Source organism: Equus asinus, chromosome 10 (assembly GCF_041296235.1).
Source record: "Equus asinus isolate D_3611 breed Donkey chromosome 10, EquAss-T2T_v2, whole genome shotgun sequence".
Taxonomy (NCBI): domain Eukaryota; kingdom Metazoa; phylum Chordata; class Mammalia; order Perissodactyla; family Equidae; genus Equus; species Equus asinus.
This window is the reverse complement of record NC_091799.1, coordinates 23,283,479-23,309,980: the sequence shown is the minus strand read 5'-3', so window position 1 is coordinate 23,309,980 and position 26,502 is coordinate 23,283,479. Positions and strand designations below refer to the sequence as shown.

The 26,502-nt window shown below is 42.2% G+C and overlaps 1 protein-coding gene across 14 annotated transcripts in view; it reads left to right on the top strand.

Moving 5' to 3' along the window:
* Positions 1 to 26,502, top strand: part of MRRF (mitochondrial ribosome recycling factor) — a 63,796-nt gene that overhangs the window by 23,167 nt on the left and 14,127 nt on the right. For 8 of the 14 annotated variants that reach the window (XM_044778844.2, XM_044778847.2, XM_044778845.2 and 5 more), the window contains 2 exons: positions 3,495 to 3,586; positions 25,210 to 25,369. In XM_044778844.2, the coding sequence (XP_044634779.1) occupies positions 3,495 to 3,586; positions 25,210 to 25,369 (252 nt within the window). The remainder of the gene's footprint in view (positions 1 to 3,494; positions 3,587 to 25,209; positions 25,370 to 26,502) is intronic. The other 6 variants (XM_070518805.1, XM_070518811.1, XM_044778846.2 and 3 more) reach the window with 2 other exon arrangements.

Genomic DNA, 26,502 nt, shown 5'->3' with positions numbered 1-26,502 from the left:
AAGAGCTCTAACTAAACATTTCCTTCCTCCGGTTTAGAAGCTGTCCATAGAGTACCCAGGTTCATAGCTTCAAAATGCTGAGCTAATCCTCTCTGTGTTTATGTAATTCCTTTCTGTTTCACATGCACTTGGCTTTCTTTCCAAACCCGAGCATTTCTGTGTCATGCTGTAGTGACACGACACAGATTTACATGCATAATCTTTTCAAATGCATTGAAGACAGAAAACTGTGTTGCATTTGTTTAACATGTGTCCTGCTTGATAAATGATACACACGGTTGCTGCCTTCCATAAACTTGCCTGCAGCTAGAGTTAATGATGGGAAAGAAAAGAAGGGAGTAAAAACCACAGCATGATTTGAACAAGGCAAATGAAAAAAAATTCTGCAGGCTCCATTATTACACTTGTGGAAGGGAGAAAGCTAATGTGTATTGAGTGTCTACTGTGTTGCCAGGCGCTACTTTCTCATGTTTTGTTTCACGTGATCAACACAGGTACTCTCTAAAATTAAGCATTATTTAGTCCATTTTTTAGACAAGGAAACTGAGGCCCAGAGAAATAAAATATCTCTTCTAGGTTCAACTATTGTGATAGAGCCAAGATTTGAACATACAGCTGTTTGACACTAAAGCCTGTGCTCCTTTTACCATTCATTAATTCAACATAGCTTTTTTTGAGTCCCTGCAAGTTATTAGTTTTTATTTGAGGTGCTGGAATTCATTAATGATTAAGACAGACAAGGTCTTTGCTTTCATGGAGCTTACATTCTAGGGACTCATTGGGCTCTAAAGAAAATGGAAGGCCAGTAATTGAAATGGCCCTAACCAAGTGGACTTGAACCCAAATTGCCAAGGACTTGTTCACTTGTGTACAAAAGTTTTATCATCTTTTGTCCTTTAGCATAGATTAGCTAAAGAATAGCCATAGCAGACATTGCTAATTGATCACAGCACTTTTTCCTGCCTGCCCCCAGGTGGAGTCTCTGATCTTTCTCAACACAGTACTTCCATCAGCCACAAGCAGTTGTCAGTGTTGCCTTCTGAGAACAGCCTTATTTACTCTGGGGTACTAGTGAGCATCCCTCAGTGAGGGGATAAAGGCTAAGATAAGAGATGGAAATTGATAGAAATACATGCCTTTTTGGCTGAACCATGAGTAGTTCAGAAATCATGTTGGGAAAATGACTAATACCCTGTATCCTACCACATCAAATTAAAATATACATATTTAGGATATTTTAGAAGAACTTCCTCTTTTAGCAGGTTTCTTTGCAAAATGAAACCTCTCTTGATTTTCATTTTTCTGCTTATGAAAGGACATTGAATAAGTAAAGTATAAAATAAGTTTTGGGGATTATGTACATAGAGTAAGGAGGTGAATTTTTGTAACAGATCTGAGCCACTTCATTAGTATACTCATTCATCAAGCTTTTACCGAGCACTTACCATGTACCCGGCATTAACCTTGTACTGGGAAGATGTAAATATCGAGACAAAGTTCCAGCCCCGCTTGGTAGCGGCAGTGGGTGCTCCCCTGCCTACAAGGGAAGATCGTATGGAGACTTTTGGGACAGACTGGGCAAGGGAGGCATGGTGAGCAGTGAGTTATCAGTCATTCAGTGAGGTGCTTCAGAAGAGGACGACTGGGGGACTTCAAATCAGGCCACCCCTTCAAAGTGGAGATGCTTTAGAAATCTGCGTTTCATTGTATTAAGGAAGATGGCAGTTCTTTTGCACAGGAAAATTTCATTTCTTTATCCACCTCTTTTATTTACCTTGGCCATACCCTTTATACACCAGACCTAATTCCAAATTATTTTTAGCTATGTTAAAAAAATCAGATCCCTTCTGCCACAATTTCTGAATACTTTGAGCTAGTGGATCTGAAAGAAAATATAGACAAAATAACATCATTCGTCAGAGAGTTGAGGAGCCTAGAGTCTCCTAACTCTGCCAGTAACTGGAAGCAGGGTGGGTGAGGCCCTCCCTCCACTGCTCTTGGCTCTCAGGGAAGACCTTGTCTGTGCTTAGAGATGTGACCTTATAGGTCCCTGTCTACATAAGGGAGGTACTGTACTTGGTTATGTGAGAGATCCCTTCCAGCTCCAATAGTCTGTGGTCAGAGGGACAGTTTTAGGGATTTACTGTTTTAAGCAGTGGGTCTGCAGTCTCCCAAGGCGATGATTCATCTGCATGTATAAGTTCCAGTTTGTTCTTTGACCTTAATGGTAACGCTTCATGTCCTTGTAGAGTTAAAGTAATTTAAAAAAGGAAAGGATAAGCTTTTTAGGCACTCCCTCACAAAACAAAACAAGTAAAATAGGTGTGCAACAAACCTCATTAATTTAAACCAGAAAGTTCAGGGAGGAGCTCAAGGCCAAGAATTGGCCCCGTGAATCTCAGTGATGTGGGCTGGCTCTGGTCAAACCTAAAATTCTTTTGAAAATGTCAGAGGCCTTGTTTTATGAATTCCACATTGTTATGCCAGTGAAAGTTTCTCTCTTCCGCGCTCCTTTCTTTTATCCTTATCCTTCAGGATTGTATACCAGGTGTGGTTACAGTGTTGCTTGAGGTGAGGCACTTTGGGAAATCAGTGTACTCTGTGCTGCCTGGCAAACAGGACTGTGTCAGAGAAGACCCTGGAAGATGTCAGGCAGGACAACAGTGCATCGGCTAAGTGATGACTTCAGCTCAGTCTTGTTTTGCGGGTTTGTGCATTCTTACCTTTATGTAATAAATTTACATGATAACACCCCTTGCCTGGGTGTTACCATGTGCCAGGACAGAGCAAGATGCATTGGTCATGTTATCTCATTTAATCCTCTCTGAGGTATAGGTACCACATGGTGTCAGATTACGACATGGGAGCTCAAAGAAGTCAAGCTTGTTGCCCAGGGTCACATGGCTAGCAAAGTAGGGATTTGAACTGAGAGCCTTCTGACTCTAAAGCCCATGCTTTTAACTAGTACACTGTACTACCTTTCCTGGAGCACACGCCAGCAGAGACTCATTCCTCCTTCCAAAACGTAAGTGAGTGTAGATGCGAATGAGTTAAATTTATTTACTTATTCCAAATCGGCACTGGTATATTTTGAGTGTAAAATGTCAACTGGAATTTTTAATGTATAAAATCTTTCATCTGTCTTTACACCAATCTTTGCACAGACCAGCCCCCCTCCCTTGAGGATTTATTGTGGTTTTGATCTGTGTTGCCTCAAACCATTGAAATCTTTTCAAAGAAGCAGAGCTGTTTTCTTTTATTTTTTCCTTCTCTTTGCTTTTTTTCCTCCCGCAGTACACTGGTACCAGGAGTGGACATAGTTTGCTATTCAGCTTGATCAAAGCACTCTACACCAATGTAACTTCCTGATCTTACTGGTAACAGAACTAAATGTTTCCATGTTCTGCCAAGATGGGTTGCCAGTTATCGACAGAGGGCTTACATCTGGTAATAATTATTTACTAATTCTGTTTACCTTTTGATCTGGTTTTCAGTGTACAGCTGCAGCTATCAAGGCTATAAGAGAAAGTGGAATGAATCTGAACCCAGAAGTAGAAGGGACACTAATTCGGGTACCCATTCCCAAGTAAGTTTGGCTGAAATTCACATATTTTGATGCAGTGGGGCAGTTGTCCTTTGAAGGAAACTAACACCCAATGGTACTGTTAGGCCAGTAGAATGCCTTACCTGTACCTCTTATCTTGGCAAACTCTGACATCTTTTAAGATCCACTTTACTGATTCAGAAATATTTATTGAGTACCTACTCTGTACTAGGGGCTGGACATGCAGCAGTAAACCTGGCAAAGTCCTTGTCCTCCTGTAGTTTACATTCTGGTCGGGAAGATAGGACACATAAATACATAAAATCATTCCAGATAACAAAATGCTATGAAGAAAGAAAGGGCGGTGGGATCCAATAGAGAGTGACTGGTTGAGGGTGCTGGTGGCAGGGACAACTTTAGCATGAAAGGACTCTTTAAGGAGGTAACATTTTTGCTGAGGGCTGAATGATGAGGAAGCACCAGCCTGGGGGAAGAGCTTTCCAGGCACAGTGAACAGTCAGCAAGCACAAAGGCCCTGCGTCAGAAAAGACCTTGATGCTTGTAATCTCTAACCCATGTTTCTTGAAGAGCTGGTTTTACATTAGTCCTTGCTTGTTGAAGAATTTTAAGCATAAGAACAGAATAGAACTTACAGTTTTAAATGAATAAGAATGAATGTTTATTTTTAAATTCAAAAAGGAAAGAAATGATGAGACCTTGGCATGTTTGAGAGAGAAAGGCAGTGTGTCTGAAACTCAGTGAAGGAGGGAGAAAGTGTAGGAGAGGGTTGGGCTGGTGAGTGGAGGCTAATGGTTTTCCTTGCCTGGTGAGGAGTTTGGGTTTTGTTCTAATTGTAATGGGAAGCTGCTGGAGGAATTTAAGCAGAGGAGTGACCTGATCTGATATTGACTTTTAAGGGGTCTCTCTGGCAGATGAGTAACAAATGGGGTGTGGAGGGACAGAGCAGACATGAGGAGAATAGTCAGGAGGTGCCTGCAGTAGTCTAAGTGAGACAGAAATCTTCCCAACTTCCATTGCAGGTAGAATTAGTTTCTCCTTCTGCAGTCTCATTTCTTAATTATCTTTATGTCTTTATTCCTACGCAGTGCCTCACATATAGCAAGTTCCAAATAAGTGTTGGATTAGTTCAATCAGTCATTCAACAAATATTAATAAAACACTAACTACATGCCAGGCACTTTCCTTTTTTTTTTTTGCTTTTTCTCCCCCAATTCCCCCAGTACCTAGTTGTATATTTTAGTTGTGGGTCCTTCTAGTTGTGGCATGTGGGATGCCGCTTCAACATGGCCTGATGAGCAGTCCCATGTCCATGCCCAGGATCCAAACCAGTGAAACCATGGGCCACTGAGGCGGAGTGTGTGAACTTAACCACTCTGCCATGGGGCCAGCCCCCGCCAGGCACTTTCCTACTTGTTGAGATATAACTATAAACAAAGCTAACAAAAAGCCCCTGTCCTTCTGGGGCTTACCTTATAGTTGAGCAGGCACAGCAAATAGAAAAACAAATAAATACATAATGTAATGTCACGTGATGTTAAGGACTGTGAAGAAAACTAAGCAGAAAGAGGGGATAGAGAGAGCTAGGGGTTTTATTGTAGACAGGAAAGTTCAGGAAGGAAGTGACATTTGAGCAAAGACCAAAGTGAAATGAATGAATGAAGCTTCCAAATAACTAAAAGGAAAGTGGAGTGTAACACTAGTCAAGAGTCTTTTTCGCGCCACACATCACCATGTAATCCTTTACATATATCGCCTCATTTGTCACACAATCCCTGTCAAGTTGGGATTTTCCAAGTATAGAAATCTAGGCTCAGAGAGGTAAGTAATATCTCTGAGGTCACACAGCTTATGCTAAAGCTGGGACCTAAACCCAAGTTTAGTTGATTCCAAAGCCTCATGATGCACCCATGCTGGCAACAGTAATTAATCCCAACACTGAGAGTTAAGGAACTTTCCCAACTGAAGTTTTCCTGCCTCGTGGCCGGAAAATGGCCGTCTTATTCCATTGTGTTCTTGGTATCTATAAGTCAGAATTAACACTCTGCTTTGAAATCATATGAATTGGGAACAATATAACCTCATGTTTAAGAACCAGGTAGGCCTGGATTCAAGTCAAGAACCTGTTTGCTTGGTTAGTTTGTTGATTTGCTCAGTAGATTTTCTACAAGTGTATCATGTGCCAGGCTCTGTGCCGGGTGCTTGAGGGTGTACAGACCTGATGTTTGCCGTCGTGACTGTGGCGCAGGCTGTGCCAGGCTCGTTGTTTATAGTACCTGCAGCTGACTTGTGGAATTTGCTATTACCCACAGTTTATAGATGAAAAGATTGAAATTCAGAGAATTAAGGGGCTTGCCCAAGATCCCATGGCTGGTAGGTGGCAGTCAGGATTTGAATCCTGTTTTTCTGTTACCAGAGTACAGGCTCTTTCTCCAGTGCTCTCTGTATAGATGAGAAATTCTGGAAAGTCCTAAGTGTATTCATGGACATTAGAAGCAAGACTTGGAAGTGGAATGGATAGTAGTCAGCAGGTTTATTTTTTAGTTCTTGCTCTCCAGTCTCTGTGAAATCTTGGAAAAGCCGCTTAACCTCCCTGAGCCTTGGTTTCCTCATATACCAGATGAAGGAGTTGTTCTCAGTGGCCTGCAGGTTCTTTCTGGAGCTCAAAATTCTGTGATGCTTGAGTTTATGCCGCTAAATACTCATTGCTGACTCGGATTCTTCTTAGAGTGGCCGGATTGTGTACCATATTTTTCTTTCAAAGATCTAGTTGACATAATATGCACCTCTGCAGCCCCACAGGACTTAATGATTGCCCTTGTGCATTGTATCTAAGTTTGAAGGATCAGTGAGTTTAACTTGAACTTCCAAAGACTTGGAGATCTGTTACATTATATTTTACATTATTTTATGTTGGTTACTGGGCGTAATCCAAGAGAAAGTTGATGGACCAAAACCGTCTGCTCCTGCAAACCTCATTTTTTATATACTTTCTTCCCTTTGACAAGGTGGTAAGGTCATGAGGCCCCTTACTGAATTATACATTTGGTAGGTTTCCAGATAAAAAATGAATGATCTGTTCTTTATTATGGAGGCTGTGTCGTGTGAGAGGATAAATGTTGATTCAGACGTAAAGAGGACCAAGGTTTCTATTTGATTTTGGCAGTGACTTCCATATGACTCTGGGTACGCCACCCTAGCGACTTGCTGTCTTCTCCTTCCTTATTTGTAAGATAAGTGAAATAATATGTAATGATACATAGAGATTTGGTGGGATCAGTAGAGAAAATAGATTAATTAGTATGATTTCCGTAGAGGAAAGAAGTTATATAAATATAAGATACTAATATTTCAGTGAACTTTTAATTTTCTAGATATATATAGTTTTACTTTAGGAGGAAGGAGTGAGGAAGGGAACTAATCTGTTGAGCACCTACTATCTGCCAGGAGCTGTTAGGTGTTCGACATATGCGGGGAAAGTGGAAAAGTATAATGGTAAATTTGTGCCTTGGTGTCACAAAAGCATGACATTGAGTTCTGGCTCTTCTGCTTTTTAGCTGTGTGACAATGGCAACTGTCTCCACCTCTCTGAATCTCAGAGAGCTCATCTATAAAATATTTACAGGACTTGCCTTTTATGATTACTGGGAGATTTCAGTAAGATACTGTACACAAAGCTTTTGATGTTTAACAAGCACACCATTAATGCTAGCAAATGTTCCTTCCTTCCTTTTCATAAAGGTAGGAGCATCATTCCCTTTTAAGGGTGAGGAAACTGAGATTCACAGAGGTGAGGCTTTGGGTCTGGGTCACACAGCTGGGAATTGGCAGAGCTGTGAAGAGGAAAATAACACCCTAAAGCTTGTGTTAGGAGTTTGGGAGGTAGGCAGGAATCAGAAGCATAAGTTCCTAGGATGAGTTTCTGATTATAAAATTTTAAATTTAGTTCTAGGAAAATTTCCCTTTCCTGATTGATCATGATTCTTCCTTTGCCTGGTGATAGTCTGCAGGTTTGCTTTTTTGCCTTAACCCTGGATGCCCAGAGCTAAATTTTATTTTCAATTGCAGCAGATCTCAGCTCGGACCCTACCCTCTTTACACTCCTCTGATTCTTAGATTCTTATTTAAATGATCTACTGAGGATATGACTTTTACTATAATCTGCCTCTGATCCTTTTGGGAAGTAGGTGGAACGTGAATCCTAGATAACTCTGAGTTTTGTTTGTCCTCACTGACAATGTGCATAGCTTTTGTTTTCTTCTCTGGCCAGTATTCTTTCATTTAGAGAAGTCAGTCAACTGGATGGATTCTTTGAACATTTCTGTTAATCAAGATTCACTGAAATAGTTCCTTGTACTTTTCTTTCCTCTTTATGTAATCAAATTTGAGTACTGTGAACCACCTACACTGCAGGTGTAGAGCCTGGAGGGGCCATGCTGAATGCTTATAGTTTCTCCCTGAGTTCTCGCAGCACTACCAGGAGGTCAGGAGACTCTTCTACTCGATGACTGACGAGGGACCTGCAGCTCACAGCAGTCAATGCCCAAAGCCATACAGCTACCAAGAGACAGAAGCAGGATTAGAACTCCGGTCTTTTTTACTTCCTTTTCCCCTGTTCTTCTCCAATGGCAGGTCTCTCTGGAATATCAGTCTTTCACTTCGTAATCAGGGATGCTGAAAAGTTTTGAGCCGGAGTTCATTTTGATTGGCCAGATTTTTGCCCCCACCCCATTCACATCTTCATTATGCCCCCAGATAAACAAACACTCCCTTATTCATTGTTTTATCAAACATCAATGAGAAAACCACTCAAAGCAGAACGAGGCTGCTTTGGTTTGAGAGCACTGAGTTCATGTCTGACTTTAAATAAATGTGTAAGGAATCGTGAATTCACTGAAGAAACAGAAGTACATGTGATTGACTCATTCCCCACTGAGGTTGCATTCTTCCTTGCTTGTCTGCCTTTTTCATTATTTTTCATCAATGTCTGCATTGGGTTTATTTTAAGTAGCATTAAAAAATTAAAACACCTCTGTCCTGGTCTCCCTTGGGAACCACTTTTAGCACCTTGATTTTCTGGATTTTTTTCTATGCAAATTCAAACACATGTCTATATCTCTTCCACTTTTCCTGTAATGATACGGGATTATATTATACATACTGTAATGTACTTTTTTAAAACATTGTATCATTACTCTCTCTGATGAGAATTCTTCCCTACTCCTTTTACAGGATGCATAGTGTTTGCATTTGATGTATAGCATTAACTAGTTCCCAATTGTTGAATATCTTGGTCCTTAAGAATTTTCTCTTTTACTAAAGTGTTATAATGGTCCTCTAAGGCTTTGCTTCCTGTTCTTCTGTTGGGAGTGGGAAGTGGTAGAGGGGTGATTATAATTGGGAAGAAGTGAGCGGAATGTGGGGGGCCTTGGTGTAGCTGTTGCTGCTTGATTATCTCAGTGTTTGTTTACAACAGCACACTGCATATTGCTGAGCTTCTTAGAGACGTGGACATTTCAGGGCCGGACAGCCATCTGCTGCACTCCTGAGTGACCCCTCCAGTGGTCCTCAGACCCAAACTTGATATCACTCTCTTCGGAAGCCCCGCTGGTATTTGAATGGCTTTCTTAGCTCACTGTGGCAATGTAATATTAAGCAAAGTGACTGTTTACTAAGTGTAAACTATTTTCTAGGCTCTATGCTATATTATTTAACTTATTGTATTCTCTTATTCCCTATTTTTTGTAAATGAACTAAGTAAGCCTAAGAGAGGTTAAATACGTTGCTCAAGTTCATTTAGCTAGTAAAGATAGAGTTGCGCAGGATTTAAATGTGGGTGTGCTTGACTTCAAAGTCTGTTCCTACATCTGTGGACTTCTAAAAGCACTTTTTGTTTTTGTAATAAGGGGCAGCAATTGGTATTTTTAAAAATTTAATTATATGTCAATCCAAACCATGTGGAACATAATTTCCAAAGCTCAAATCAGGATTCATAAGCTGAAAGTGAATTTGTGTGCCACTTTTTGGTGTGAGAGGCAGTCTAGACTATAAGGTATTTGTTTTGGGTTTTTTTTTTTAAATCACCTTTATTATTAAGGTGTAACTTACATACAAAAATAAACTCATTTCAAGTGTACATGATGATGAGTTTTGACAAATATATGTGTCCCTGTAACCACTACCTCAATCAAGATATAGAACAATTCAGTCACCCTAAAAGTTCCCCTGTGTCAGTCTCCTCTCCTCCTCTGGCCCCAGCCAAACACTTAACTGCTTTTATGAGGATATAAAATTTTTATGTTGAAATGTGAAACTTCTAAGACATTCATAAATTTATTCAACAGATATTTATTGAGCACCTACTATTTGTCAGGCATGGTTCCAGACATGGAGCATACAGCAGTGAATAAGCCAGACAAAGCTTCCACCCTTATGGACCTTCTGCTGGGGAGATGGACAGTAACACACACATACAGTGTGTTTGTCAGATAGTCATATTTTTCTCTCTTTGGAGAAAAATAAGGCAGTGAAAAGAAATAAAGGATTGTGGATGGGGATAGTGGGGGTGGTGCAATTTTAGGCAGAGTGTTCACAGAAGGCTTCAGGGGGAAGGTGATATTTGAGCAGACAGCTGAGGATGTGAGAGAGTGAACTATGCCGATTTCCAGCACTGAGGCAGAGGAAACAGTAAGCACAAAGGCCTAGAGCTGGGCATCTGCCTGGGGTGTTCAAGGGATAGCAAGAGTGCTCCTGTGGCTGTAGCAGAGCAAGGGAGGGGCAAGAAATAGGATTTAAAGTCAGAGTGAAATGGGGAGGCCAAGATCTTGTAAGGTCTTTGTATTAGGGTTCTCCAGAGCAATAGGACCAATAGGATATAAATGCATATGTATATCTATATATAAAGAGATTTATTATAAGGAATTTCTTATGTGATTATGAAGGCCGACAAGTCTCAAGACCTGCAGTCCAAAAACTGGAGACCCAAGAGAGCTGATGGTGTAGTTCAAGTCCAAAGGCCAGGAGGCTTGAGACTCAGGCAGAGCCAGTGTTTCAGTTTGAGTCTGAAGGCAGGATAAAACCAGCATCCCAGTTTGAAGGCAGTCAGGCAGGAGGAATTCCTGCTTATTCAGGGGAGAGTCAGCCTTTTGTTCTATTCAGGCCGTCAACGGATTGACTGAGGCCCACCCACATTAAGGGAGGTCAGTCTGCTTTACTCAGTCTATTGCTTTAAATGTTAAACTCATCCAAAAAGAACTCTCATAGAAACACCTAGAATACTGTTTGACCAAATGTCTGGGCACCGTATGGCCCAGTCAAGTTGACACCTAAAATTAACCATCATAGTCTTAAAGACCATTATAAGGATTTTGATTTCTACTTGAAATGAAAGAGGAAATCACTGGAGGGTTTTGAGCTAGGGAGTGATGTGATCGGACTTAGATTTTGAAAGGATCATTTTGGCTGCTTTTTTGAGAATTATACTGTAGGAAGGTGAGGGTGAAAGCAGGGGACCAGTTAAGAGCTATTGCAGTAATCCATGATGGTGGCCTGGGCTAGTGTGGTGATGGTGGAGTTGGTAAAAGAAGTCAGATTCTGGATACATTTTAAAGATAAAGCTGCCAGGATTTGCTGACGGATTAGTTGTGGATTGGACTCAAAGATGACTCCAGGATTTTTGGCCTGAGCAACTGGAAGGATGGAGTTGCCATTTACTGAGATAGGGCAGACTGTGGGAGGACAGATTGGGCGTGAGGGAAGAGCAGGTTTTGTCCATATTTATTTGAGATACTACTGGACATCCAAGTGGAGAGGTCAAAGAGGCTGTTAGATATGTAAGTTTAGAGTTCAGAGGACAGGTATGGGCTAGAGAGAGAAATCTGGGAGACGTGGGCATGTAGAAGAGGGCTTGGAATTCGATGAGATTATTTTAGAGGGTAAATGTAGATAATGAGGGGGGGGGTTTGAGAACTGAGCCCTGGACACTTTACTTCAAGGTTTATGGGTCAGGGCGATGAGGAGGAACCAGCAAATGAAACTAAGTGGCTGGAGAACTAGGAGAGTGTGGGGTCCTAGAAACCGAGGGAAGTGTTTCAAAGAGGAGGGAGCCATCAGCTGTACTGAGGGGTGGAACTCATATTGTTGATGAGTCAAGGAAGAGAACATCTGAGAATTGATCATTGGATTTAGCAACCTAATTTATTTATCACTTAATCACTGGGTGTGAGGAAGCACAAGGGCTTTGGGGTTAGACAGACCCAGGTTCGAATCCCTGTTCTGTCATTCTCTGGGTATGTCAGCTTGGGTCCTCTGAGAAGCAGATGCCGGGACAGAATTAGATGTGCAAGAGATTTATTGGAGGAAAGGCCTGTGAAAGAAACAGGGTGCAGGTCTGCCGCTGGTGAGGAGAGGAAAAGAGGAGGATTGGGTAGAAGGAGACTCACCTTGCAGGGCACCTCTGAGAACATCAGCCAGGCTTTTCCTGAGCCAAGGTTGCCCGCTTAAGGAGTCTCTGCTGTGTATGGTATTGGCTGGGCGCAGCCTGGGGAATGTGCCCTCTGCAGTGACCTTGGGCAGGTTGCTTAATTTTTTGAAGCTTCAGCCTCCTTATCTGTACAATGGGAATAAATTCTATGGTTTTGAGGAATAATAGGATATTATATGTGATGTTCCTAGTGTGAGGCCTGACGTGTTACAGATGCTTAATAAATTTTAATTCCTTTTTCTTATAGCATTTATTATCTAATTCTCCTGGTTAAGGAGTTCTTGGAAACATTCTTTTTCTGATTATTTGGGAGTAAAACCAATCATATTTTATTTCTGTTTGCTGATTTTTCTTTTAGTCCTTAACGGTCTCTTTCCCTCTCTTCCTCAGTAGCCCCCTCCCCCAACCCCACGTTCATTTTTTTCCCTATCTTTTCTCCATTTTTAGGGATGGGAGGAGTTGAGTCATTATGTTGTAATTATCTTGGAATTTAAGTTGCTCAGGAACACTGTAGTTTGATTGTTAATGAGCACTTGGTTTGTTCTCTGAATATGAATTATGATGAACAAGACCTCCTGGAAGGTATATCCCAAATAAGAAAATCTGATGATGAGTCCTGCCTGTGGGGTGAGGTTTGCTTTGTGTTTCTGGAAAGGCTGAGGGACCTTGGCTCTTCTAGACACCCTCAGCCCACTGAACTGCTCCCCAAGGCCTCGCAATAGTTGGATAATTACCATCATTAGCTCCCACTTTTCCTCCGGGCGTTTTCAGGGATGATAGACCTTATGCCTAGACGAGGCTCCTTCCCTCACACTTGGTTCCAAGGGGACAGCATGGAGGAGAATTCCACTTAGGATCAGACCAGGAAGTTTCACCAGATAACAGTAAAAACCCTAAGTTATACTTCTCCTAGCCTGAATTATCTTCTCAAGTGTTTTTTTCCCACCATACCCTGATGTACAGTTTCTCATGGACGATGACCAGGTTTTCCCAGGGAGAGTGAACTGGCTAAGGCAGGCTGAGTTAAACAGGGAGGGTAGTGCTGTGCAGCCAGGGAGAGCCAGAATTGATAGTTGGAGGAGCCAAGGTTACAGTCAGAGAAACTCCAAGAGGAAAACCAGTAAAAAGAGCTGTGTGACCTTAGGCTGGTTATTTCATCTCTGAGTCTCAGTTTCCTCATCTGTAAAATGGGATAATAGCAATATGTACTTTTGTGAAGAGTTATTGGGAGAAACTCCTCTGAAGGATAAGGGGAGAGGAAGAGGAGCAGACAGGGAGATCCTTTAGACCATGATGCAGGTCTCACACCATGAAGAGAGGAGAGAAATTCAGTAAGTGAGACATAATGTTATTTTAAAATTGCCATTATCAGGTTGGCTGTTGTTACTGAGCATTCCTATGACTTTTTCTGAGTGGTGCTTGTTAACTGTTGGGGGGCAGTTACTGCTGGTCCACAGGTGAGGAAACAGAGGCCTGTCAGTGCGCCTCCTTCCAGGCCACAAGTGCTGTTCCGTGATGAAAGCCAGGTAGGCATAGGACGTTTCGTGATAGCTTTATTGAGATATAATTCACCCATTTAAAGTGTACAGTTCAGTGCTTTTTAGTCTATTCAGAGAGTTGTGCAACTATCACCACAATCGATTTGAGGACATTTTTCGTCACTCCACAAAGAAACTGTGTACCCACTAGCAGTCACTTCCTGCTTTACCCTCGACAACCTTCAACCCAGGGATTGCTCTAGGCAACCACTAATCTACTTTCTGTCTCTAGAGATTTCCCTATTTTGAACATTTCATATAAATGGAATCACACAACATGTGGTCTTTTGTGACTGGCTTCTTTCACTTACCATAATGTTTTCAGGGTTCATCCATGTTGTAGCATATATCAATACTTCCTTCATTTTTATGGCCAAATGATATTCCATTGTGTGGATATACTACCTTTTATCCATTTATAAGTTGGTGAACATTTTGGTTGGTTCTGCTTTTTGGCTATTATGGATAATGCTGCTATGAACATAATTGCACGAGTTTTTGTGTAAACGTGTTTTATTGAGTGTGTATATATATATATATATATATATATGAGTGGAATTGCTGTGCATATAACTCTGTGTAACTTTTTGAGGATCTGCCCAACTTTTCCACAGGGATTGCACATTTTATAAGGGCTCCATTTTCTTTTTAATCTTTTTTTAAAAAAATGTATTTTATTTTATTCTTATTTTTTCAAGGAAGATTGGCCCTGAGCTAACATCTGCTGCCAATCCTCTTCTTTTTGCTGAGGAAGACTGGCCCTCAGCTAACATCTGTGCCCATCTTCCTCTACTTTATATGTGGGATGCCTGCCACAGCATGGCTTGCCAAGCAGTGCCATGTCCGCACTTGGGATCCCAACTGGCGAACCCCGGGCTGCCGAAGCGGAACACGCGCACTTAACCGCTGTGCCACCAGGCCAGCCCCAAGGGTTCCATTTTCTCTATCTCCTTGCCAAGACTTGTTGTTTTAGTTTTTATTATTATTATTATTACCACCGTCCTAGTGGGTATGAAGTGATACCTCATTATAGCTCTGATTTGCAATTCCCAGATGACTAATGATGTTGAGCATCTTTTGTGTATTGTTTGCCATTTGTGTACCTTTAGAAAAATTTCTATTCAAGTCCTTCCCCATTTTTTTTTTTTTTTTTAAAGATTTTATTTTTTCCTTTTTCTCCCCAAAGCCCCCTGGTACATAGTTGTGTATTCTTCGTTGTGGGTTCTTCTAGTTGTGGCATGTGGGACGCCGCCTCAGCGTGGTCTGATGAGCAGTGCCATGTCCGCGCCCAGGATTCGAACTAACGAAACACTGGGCCGCCTGCAGCGGAGCGCGCGAACTTAACCACTCGGCCACGGGGCCAGCCCAAGTCCTTCCCCATTTTTTAATTGAGTTGTTTGTCCTTTTGTTGAGTTGTAAGACTTTGTTATATGTTCTGGATACTAGATTCTTATCAGGTATATGATTTTCATCTCTCTCTTTTTTTAATTGTAAAGATAACAACACATTTATTGCAGAAATTAAAATTCTACAAAAGATAAAAGGTTCTTTTACAGTTCCCCAAGTGTTCTTCCCAGAAGTAACTGTTGGTAAGATTAGTATATATCCTTCCAGATTGTAAAAGATGCATATACAAACCTATATGTATATATATATATATACACACACACCTATATGTATATATATACACACACACACATATTTAATTTACGTAAATGGGAGTAAATATCTGCAGTACTACAGCTTCTTTTTGCTTGACAACGACTTGTGTACATCTTTTCAGGGTGATCTCATTGTTTTTGTGGCTGCGGAGAAATACCCTTTTGAGATGGGTATAATACACATGAGGAAATGGGGGATCGGAAAGTTTAAGTAATTGGCTCGAGGTCATGGATTAGTAAGTGGAGGAGTCATTATTCAGGTCGAATCTGTCTGCTTCCAAAGCCCATGTTCTTGCCACACTATCACATTCCTCTAAGGGCTGCTGACCTGGAACCCACCTCCTTCCAAGCTCTGTGGCCTCCTTGTCTAGCTGCTGTATCGCCTTTCGGTTCTTGTACCAGGGGTGATGTGTATAATGTACACATTCAATGAAATATTGGTAATACCCTTTTCTTACACAACCCACATGCGTACAGACCTTTAGCAGTCTTGAAAGGAAAAAAAAATCAGAGGAGAATGCCTAATGACCTCATTTGGGCCAGGGCAGCCACGAACTGCGTTTGAGCAACTGCAGCTGCTTTTCCAGCCCTTTCATTCCCACCGCCTGCTTGCCATCGCTGCTTTCGCAGGGCCATTCATTCTGCTGGATGAGTTCCAGGACATTGTTCCTTCTGCCTTCCAGGCCTGGGCGAAGCTCCTTGTAGTCTTAGGATGCCTGCCTTCACCTCTTCAGTGTTGCTTCCCACTCGGCCTGTGGCTTTTTAGGAGTGCCTCCTGCTATTTCCAGACCCAAGTGTTTGGAATGGGGGCTGCCTCCCAGCATGTACTTTTTGGTTGAAACACATAAGTAAGAGCAATTAGGAATCAAGAGTGGAGTGTGGGCTAAGGAGAAAGTTGCCACCAACGCCTGTGCAAAAGCTGCACCCAAAAGGACAGGCTCCTCCTCTCCCTGTCCCTCCTCTATTCTCCGCTCTTTGTGCCCTGCACCTATTTACAGAACCTGGCAATTGACTGCTATGGTTCAAATCACCATTCCATTGCAGTCCTCGGTAGATTCCCTATCTCCTTTCTCCCCACTGTGCTTGGACTTATAGGGGAATTGGAGGAGCAGACTATATATCTGAGCAGGCCCTAGTGGAAGAGCTGTGCTATTCTGATCACTGCCATGAGTAAGAATAGCTCCCTAGAGTTGTCTAGCACCAGCAAAGCAGGTCTGGAATTCACGGGTCAGGCTGCACTGGGCCCAAATCCGAGGTCTATCAGGAACTTGTTGGGTGGTCTTAGACAGGTTACTTGGTCTGTCTGAGCCTCCCTTTTCTAATCTGTAAAATCCAGGTAATAATACCACTAGTGTCACAGGAGTGTTCTGAAGATTCCCTGAAGTAATGCATAGAGAGTGCATCAGCTCAGAGCCTGGCACATGGAAAGAACTTTGTAAATGCTAGTTATCATTATTGTTACTGAAGAGGAGCAGATGACGTTGGGGTCAGATATGTAGGCAAATATACATGGGCCCTTACTGTGATAATAATGAGGTCCCTCCTTATCTCCCTACCTTGCTTTATTTTCTTCATAGCACTTATGTATCATTTAAATACTTATTTCTTTACTCTCTCCTTTGCTAGAATGTGGATTGGAGGAGCTGTGTCGGTTTCGTTCATTGCTGTATCCCTAGCCCCTGGAACAGGGCCCAGCATGTAGTGGGTGTGCAATAAAGTGCTCAGTGTTTGTGAAATAAGGAATGTGAGTGCCCACTATGTGCCTATTGCTGTTCCAGGTGCTGTTTGTATATTAACTGATGCATTCATAACAATCTTTTGAAGTAGGTATGTTATTACTCCTCTTTTGCAGATGAAGAAACCGCGTCACAGGGGAATGGGGTTCTTTGTGCCCAATGTCACATGGTTAATCAGTGGAGAAACAGGCAGTCTTTCTTGGAGCCTGGGCTTGTAGCCACAATGCCATGCCCTCTCTCAGTAGGAGACATCGCCATTATTTTTATTACTGATATCATTGGCAGTTTTTAAAATAGTACCTACATATGCAAGGTTCTTTAACCAGCATTTCTCATTTGCTCCTAACAATAAGTGTGGAAGAAAGATAACATTTTTATTAGCCCCCTTCATTTGACAGTTGAAGAAATAATAACAGATAATATTTATTGAGCACATCACCACGCGCCAGCACATTTATTAACTCTTTTAATCCTCACAACAATTCCATTAAGTTAATGGTATTATACCCATTTGACAGATGGGAAAACTGAGGTAAAGAGGTAACATTTCTTGCCCAGGTCCATACAGCTAAGAAATGATAGATATGGGCCTCAAACTCCAGCAGTGTGGCTTTAAAGACTGTTCTCCTAAATGCTTCACTAGACATCCTTATTTCTGATTCAGAGAGGAAAAATTAATTGTCCACAGTTACCCAGCTTATAAGTGGCAGATCTGGGATTGGAAAGCAGGTCTGCCTTGACCACCACACTTTTGCTCTTTCTCATGTGCATTAGAGTTGAGGTGAGAGTTTTCTCCAGTTTATCCTTGGGCTAGGGTTTCCATCCTTCTTGGATGATAGGGAAGGAGAAGACCAGTGGCTTAATCAAGGTCATTTAACTGAGAATGTGGAGCTGTGGTCCCTGACCTCAGCCTCCTTTCTCTTTCCATCATGCTGGGCTGTATTTCAGGATGGTATGACTGGGTTAGCCAGACCTCAGTCACAGGACAGTCCTTTGAAAGCAGATGGCCAGGTGTGTCCCCAGTGAGAACTGACGTTTCTGCTGGTGGTAGAAGTCCTTCCAAAGCACGTATATGAATTCCTTTGGGCTAAAAGGATACCTCATATCTTTATGAGACGTTAATGTATGTAAGACAGGTGGGTGAGCTGGGGTGAGGGGGTGGTAAGGAAAAGAGGGAGGGGGAAATTGTGTACCTAGAAGCGTAGGAAGTCTGGCTGGGCTATATAAACAATAACATTTCCTTCAGGGCCAGAGGCCCCAAGGCGTTGGGCAGCGCCCACCAGCAAACAATAAAGCAGGGCATGTGTCTGCTGCTGATTGCAGGCGATGCTCCTGTTGAGGGGAAGTCTCCCAGAAGCCCGGCAAGGAGGTGGCTGTCTCCCTCAGTGGAGCTGTCAGAGGTGTGTTTTGATGGGCCATTCCCTGGAAGTGCAGCTTCCTTCTTCCTCAGCCCGTCTTGCCCAGCTACGAGAACAGGACTCCTGCCTCCTACTGCCTCCACCGCCTGCTGCTCCCCTCTGTTCCTGCTCTTTCCCTCCCTGCTCACCATCCACTCAGTAGCCCAAGCTCCAAGTGACTAAATTCTTTTTGTCTGTTTTCTCCCTCGCCACTCACATCCTAAGAATAAGAATGCAGCCCCCCTGTATTTAGCATCCAAAGTGCATATAACTGGCAGTGTGCCAAGCACTTGCCACCATCTTTTCACTTAATCCTTGCTTCTGCCCTGTTAGTATCTTCTTACTCCCATTTTGTATGTGAGGAAACTGAGTCTGGAGAAGTTGAAGAGCATGTTCACAGTTCTGAAGCTAACAAGTAGCAGAGCTGGGATTCCAGCTCACATCTTGGCTTTAAAGCATGTCCTTTCACCTTTTAAAGTCCCCTCTAAGTGACCAAAAGTTCTTTTGAAGTCGAGTGTCTGATATATTGTAATTGGCTTTTATTGTAATTGCCTGAGTTGAGCAGAGCTTCCTCTCATATACACCTGGTGAATGGCTTTGTACATGTGTCCCATTGTCACTGAAACAATAGGAAGTATCATTTCAGTCAGTGGGATTCTCTGCTGTGTGAGTTACCAGCGGGGCATGCCCTCTGCTTATTGTTCATGGGAATGTGCTCAAGGAATTTTGCAGGAAGGCCCCCATTCAGGATGTTACTGGAAGACCTGCCTGGTAGAGTTTGTACAAACAACGTGTGACCCTGCCAGCTCAGCCAAAATCTCTGTCTTATGCTGAGAGGTTCTCAGACCCTAGCGGAAAAGGCTGCTGTCTTCATCACCCAGCCAAGAAGCTACTATAGAGTATGTCCTGAGCGCCTCATCTGCCTGCCTGCAGGCTCCTGGGCAGACTTTCGCCTTGCGCTTAGATCTGGTTTGTATATTGCTGTCTACACAAAATGTAAATCTGATCATGTTTCCTTGGCCTCACTCAAACATCTATGGTATTCCATATTGTTCTTAGGAACAATCTACTAGGACTCCTTTTTTTTTAACTTTTTTTATTATGGTAGGGTATGCATTAAAAAGTTACCATTTTAGTCATTTTGAAATGACAGTTCAATGGTATTAAGTACATTCACATTGTTGTGCAGCCAATCTCCAGAACTCTTCAGTTTGCAAAACCAAAACTCTACCCATTAGACAACAACTCCTTGTTCCCTGATCTCCCAGGTGCCTGGTAATCGCTATTCTAATTTCTGTGTCTATGAACTTGACTACTCTAATACCTCATATAAGTGGAATCATGCAGTATTTGTCCTTTTGAGTCTAGCTTATTTCACTTAGCATAATGATTTCAAGGTTCATCATGTTGTAGCGTGTGTCAGAATTTCATTCCTTTGTAAAGCTTGTGTGTCTATTCGTCCATCGATGGATCTCCTGAGACTCAGTGTGACATTAAAGGGCCTGCTTTTGCCAGCCTCTCCAGCCTCCTCATTTGGGACACTCTTTCTCCTCTGCTTTCTATATTCCAGCCACAATGCCTTTTTTCAGTCCCTCAAGAACAATACCCTCCTTCTTTCCTGCAAAAGTATCTTCAGTTTACACAGGCAGTCCCTCTGTGGGAACGCTCTTCCCCTAGCCTCTCACTCTTATTCGTCCTAACCCAAATATCACTTAGCTTAAATATCTCCACGTTTAGTTTCTATCCCTCAGGAGAGCTTGGTCAGACTCCCTGCCCCTGCTAATTATTTTCATAGGATTCTTTATGTCTTTATGTCTTTATTGTGCTTATTATGACTGTAACTTATGATTAATTGTGTGTGTGTTTGCTTAATGACTGCCTTCCTTGCCAGACTGTAAACTCCTGTGTGTTCAATGCTATAGCCCTCGTGTCTATAGTGGCTGGCACATAGTAGGTGCCCAGTAAATAGCTGTAGAATGAAACTACAGACTAAATGAGTGAATGAAGACTGAAAAGAGAAGATTTCAGAGCTGTGTGCTGAGACCATTTGCATTTTGAAATGTACGTGAGATTTTATATTACTAGTCAGATCTCAGGAAGTCATCTTGCTGAAGCATAGATTGTTTGCCCAGACCTTTCTATGTTGATAAAAACTTTCACGAATAAACTCTTCATTATCTGAAGATCCTTCAGTGTCGCCAAAACATTAACAACAACAGCAACAAAGGCAGCTTATGTTTTCCGAATGTTCTTTCTTTACCAGGCTCTGTACTGTGTACTCTCCATGTGTTATCTCATTTAATCCTCACAAGAACTCTGAAAGGTTAATGCTGGTTTTTGTTTGTTTGTTTCAATTTCTATATCCAGATGAGGAGACCAAGGCTCAGAGAGTTTAAATAACTTGCTTAAGGTCACTCAGCCAGTAAGTAGAAGTGGAGGGGAGTCAGAGTGGAGCTAAGCTTCGTAGACCTGGGATAGAGTGCTCCCCCTCCCCATTAACTGGAATAGCTCTCTTTTTGTCTGTTTTACAAATGGGGCCTCTCTCTTGGTTTTCTTTGAAGCCAGAGTTTTGTGGCCAGAGAAGAATTTGAAAACTCCAGGCCTGCAGAACAAATTTGACCCTGATGGACCCTTTTCAGCCTCATGCCCTCCTGCAATTATATCTCCGCCGGGCTTCTGTCTGGAATGCCTTTTCCTTTCTTCTGCAGCTGACAAGTTACTATGCATCTCTAAGGCATTTTCCAAATCTCAAGGCAGAGTGAGTTGTGCTTTCTGCATGCTCCTCCCACAGAAGGTCCATCCCTCTGTCCTAGTAGCAGTCATACTCTTTCTAAGTAATGGTTGACAAGTTTGTTTCCACCACTGCACTGAGCCTCTGGAGAAGTTGGACCAGGCCTGCTTCCTCTCTGGAGCTCCTCAGCCTGGCCCAGGATCTGGCCTGGAATACAGGGGCTCAGCCAGTGCTTGATGCATGAATGCACACCAAGTGCAGTGTGGGTGCTCAGACCATCCAGCTGAGTCCAGAAGCCTAGAATACAAACTAGTGTGTTCTTGCAGAACTCCATGAATGTGAGATGGAGATGATCAGATGTATTAATCACTGGTTTGGAAAGGAATTAAAATATTTCCATAATATAGTGTGTTTCTTTTCCGAAACAGATGTGCCCTTGTTGTTTCATGAGGAAGTAATTAAGTATGTTTGATTAAAACATTCATAAACACTATGATTTATTTAAGGCTACTATATGCTGCTATCTTTATGGGTACTTTGTATATGGCGTGGCTGCTTCTCCTAATCATCCTGTAAGGTGTTTTTATTATCTTCATTTTAGAGATGAGGAAACTGAGGCTCAGAGAGATTAAGTAGCTTGCCCAAGGATAGTCAGCTTCTGAGTGATAGATATGGGAATGAAATAGGCTCTGGCTGACTTAAAAACCAGTGCCTCTCCATCATCCTAACTGCCTCTGAACTTGTATTTTAGATAGTTTCCAGCTCAACACCCCGAACCAGCATGCATATGCCCTTCTTCCCCTCAGCCCTTCCTGTGCTTGTCATCTCTCCCCCCCACCCTCCTTCCTCGCCTCACTGCACCCCCCGCTCCATTTCCTTAAAGTATCTTTTTGATTATTGCCTCTGTATTTGCATCCTGAAACAGAAATATTTTTGTCAGTGTCAATAATTGGATACTGTTATGTATGGAAACTATCTGGTGTTAATAGTATAGTAATGTCACATTTACTTTAATAAACATAAAATAATACATTTTATTAAGGCAAATCATATGTTATGATTTTGCTTTCTTAATAAGCCTTTTACTCTTAAGATTTTTTTGGGTTTCAATTTATGTTTTTTAAAGTGTGTGGGTTTTTTCTTCATGTAAAGTATAAATAAAACAATGTAGTGAAAAGAGAGTTGGTTAGATTTTTTTTATTAAAGATTGTCTAAACAGTGGGATACCTATTTCAAATTATATATGAAACATAAGATTGAAATACTTCTTATTAGAGAAGTTTAAGAGGTTTCTTACAGATTTAGATTCATTTCTTTTCTTCCCCTCCTAGTATTTCAGCAGGATTAAGTTTTCTGAATCAGTGGATCAAGTTTTAATTTTCCTGTTCCTTCCTTATACTGACATATGCTTTGGCAGAACAAAAAAGAGACCTAAACATGTCAGCATGATTTTTGTTCAATGAATTAAAAACCATAAAAGTAACAAGATCTGATCCAAATCCCTAAACTCCTGACATGGTGGTTTTGTCCTTTTCAGTCCCAAGATTCATGTTACCGACTTTGAAAAGCTTTCTGCCTGGAAGCAGAAGTAATGGCAGCAGCGCATAATTTATTTGAAATAGATTACTAGGGGCAGGCAGCGTGGAGTTGTGGAAAGAATACAGGCCGGAAAGATCTGGATTTGAATCCCACTTCTGTCACTCAAGCCCATGAGCAAGTTACTTAACATCTGTGCACATCCATTTCCTCATGGGAAAATGGGAGTATTAGAATCTAGTTTGAGAGTTGTGGTGCGGTTCAGTGAGGTAATATACTTAAAGTACTCACCTGGCATGAGGCTTAATAATGGTGGTAATCAGGATCATTTTTATCTTGAGAATACCTTCAAATAGCTGAATCTAGAATTTATGTATAACATTGCTGTCTACTTTGTCTTCAGAGCTTATCCTTTCTCAAAATTCTTTAATTTTTTTCTGATCCTTTCAGGGGAAAAATATCAGGTAGACACCACTAAATCTTCAACACCTCCTTCAGAATGTGTACCCAGAATTTGGGATTCTCCTTATTAAGCAAGAACCACATTGAGTTGAGGGTCATGAACCACACATAAGCCAGTGATGTCCATTTCAGGACCCCAGGGGCAGAGCAGTTTTGTCGTACTAAGACCATTGGCTTTTGAGACAGACCAGCCTGGGTTTGACTTTGTGTAAGATATCAAACTTCTTTGTGCCTCATTTTTGTCATCTGTAAAAGGGGTTCATGATCTTCCAGAACTCTCTGTGATTTGGCTTTCCAGCCTCTTTTCTTGTTACTCCCTTGTTTGTTAGCTGTGCTCCAATCAGTTCCTCAGATGAGACATGATCTCTTTTCAGCTTAAAGCCTTTGTATTCTTTCTTCTTCCTGGAAATCTGCCCCCCAGTATTGGCAAATTGCACTCATTCTTCAGATCCTTGTGTGGTGTATTAGTCAGGCTAGAATGGGCTGTGCTGTAGTAACCAGCAACCCCCAAATCTCCATGGCTTAAACAACAGAATTTATTTTTCACTCATGCTGCGTGACGGGTGCTGTTTATCATGGTCACTCTGGAACCCAAGTGGAAGGAAGCTCCAGCTCAGCTAGTACTGCGGCCAACAGAAACAAATGTAGTGGAGCACATATTGGCTTTTAAAGCTTCTGCCCTGAGGGGCCACCCATTATTTCTGATTACATTTCATTGACCAAAGCAAGTTGTATAGCCACAGCAAACTTCAGAGGGGACGGGGAAAGGCATTCCTAGTGGAAGGAGTAAGAGCCAGAATGCTAGTGAACAGACCTAGTGACCACCACATTTAGGTATGATTTCTTCAGGAAAGTCTTCCCTTGCTGTCCCCTCCCAAACTGGGACAGCTCTTGCTAGTTAGCTGAGCTGCTTGTGTGCTCCAGTGGCACCTTGTACTTCCCCACTTCCCTTACCACAGCACCTCTCATGCTCTGTTGTAAATGTGTCTTTACTCGTTTGTCTCTCTAAGAGCAGGACAAAGGTCTGTCATGTTCACTGTAAATACCCTCAGTGCCCAACTCTGGTTTTGAGAGGACTCAATGTGTACATAGTGAAGAAATGAAGGCAAGACAAACATGCTGGGTTGTTGTGATGATTAAATGTAAAATAGGAGTAATAATAACTGCCTCACACAGTTGTTGTGAGGATTAACCTACAAAGTGCCTATCCCAGTGGTTTATAGTAGGCCCTCAGTGTGCTCATTGTTGTTGGGATGATGATGTTAACAGTCAAAATAACTGACAATTATTAAGCATTTAGAATGTGCCAGACGCTCAGGGGTCCTTTGTAAAAGTTAACTGGTGCAGTGGTTCTCACATGTTGTGTCAGGACTCATGTTGTGTCTTGGGCAGTGCTGAAGTGATTCATGAGTAACTTACTATAATAATAGTTAAGTCTGAAGTTGCTGCTTATTTGTTTTGGGTGATTTAGAGATTTAGAGAGGATGCTATTTTTATAGTATCTCTCATTTGCATTGCTTTCTTTAGTGGGAAAGAAAGGGGTATAGTTATAGCTAATAATTGCTTCATTTTGTTGAGCACTTAAAATGTGCTAGGGTCAGTGCTAAACAATTTACATGTATCATCTTGTATGATCTTCACACCACCCTCTTCAGACAGGTGCTGATAATCCCCATTATATGGATGGGAACTCTGGAGGAGGGGAAGTCGGGTAGATGCCGCTAAATCTTCAACACCTCCTTCAGAATGTATACCCAGGGCTTGGGAATGTCCTTATTAAGCAAGAACCACATTGAGTTGAGGGTCATGAACCATAAGCCATAAGTTATGTGTCTAGTAAGTGGCACAGCTAGGGTTTGAGCCCAGGTCTGCCTAGACTCCCTGGCTTGTGCTTTTAAGTAGTACTCTTACTGGTTCTCCTCAGCTAACTCACTGGGAACTTGACTTGATCCTGAGTGTCCCATGGGCATGTGTCAGGATGTGGTCATCCACCGACAGTGAGTATGGTTATAAATTGGTGAGCTAGTGGACAGAGTGATGTTAATTCTTGGCTAGCAGTTAATGTATAGGACAATTTTGTTGAACTTGTCTTGTCTTTTATCAGAGTAACCAGAGAGCACAGGGAAATGCTGGTGAAACTGGCCAAACAGAACACCAACAAGGCCAAAGACTCTTTACGGAAGGTTCGTACCAATGCAATGAACAAGCTGAAGAAATCAAAGGACAAGGCCTCGGAGGACACCATTAGGCTCATAGAGAAACAGGTAGTGTTGCCAACAGATGAGTGTTTATGTATCTGACCCGGGGAATCACTTGTTCATGTCTGAAGCGAGGAAAATTAAAACAGAATGCCCCTGGTTCTTTCGTTGACATGGATGTGATCAGCATTGATTGAGTCTCTTCTGGGCTAGCCCTGTGCTGGACCCTGGGAATATAGAGGAGGAGAAGATGCTCTTGACCTTTTACTGTGTGCCAGGCTCTGTGCTGGACACTTTATATCCTTTTGTTTATCCTTGTCATTACAAAGCTGTGAGGTAGCTAATGAATAAACTGAGGCTCAAAGTAGCTAAATAACTTGCCCCAAATCACACTGCTGGTGAATGGTAGAAATGGGATCCCAGCGCAGGCAGACTGATTTCAGAGCCTGTACTCTAATCCTCTCCTGCCTGTGGTTGGTTGTCTGGGTGCTGAGCAGTGAGGACTTAACAGTGTTCTCAGTGTGCTGAGTACTGGCGCTTGAACAAGTCTTAAAGGCACTACTGGAGTAAAAACAGTGAGAGAAAAGAGGGAAACCTGGGGTTTGAACCTAGGATGAGCCTAGGGAATGGAAAGAGCAGAGAGAGTGACCAGTTCATAGAAGGTCTTGTACACCAGGTTGAGGAGTCTGAACTTTGACAAGTCCAGAAATTCCCACATTGGCTGTGCATCTTTATCAGTCATCTGTGGCCACAGTAATGCTGCATAATAAACTATCTCAAAACTCAGTGATTTACAGTATCAAGCATTATTTCTTATTCTGGTTTCTGGGTCCACTGGGATGTAGCTGTTCTAGGCTGGGCTTAGTGGGCTTGGCTCCAAATTATGGATTAGGTTCAGTTGTCTCCTCAATCTTCTGGAGTCAACAAGCTTCCCAGGGCCTCTTTTCATGGCAGCAGCAGACACCAAGAGCATAAGCCCAACCACTCAAGTATATTTTAAGCACCTGATCTTGTCACATCTCTTCAGCTACACAAGTCACGTGGGCCCAGCCCAATGTCACTTGGGTTGGGAAGTGTATTTGTTCATGGAGGTGTGCGGGAGGGAGTGAATGTTTGTTAAACAATAATCTAATCTGCCACAGCATCGTAATCACTTGAGGAGCTTACAAAAATACAGGTATGTGGGGCCCCACTCCCAG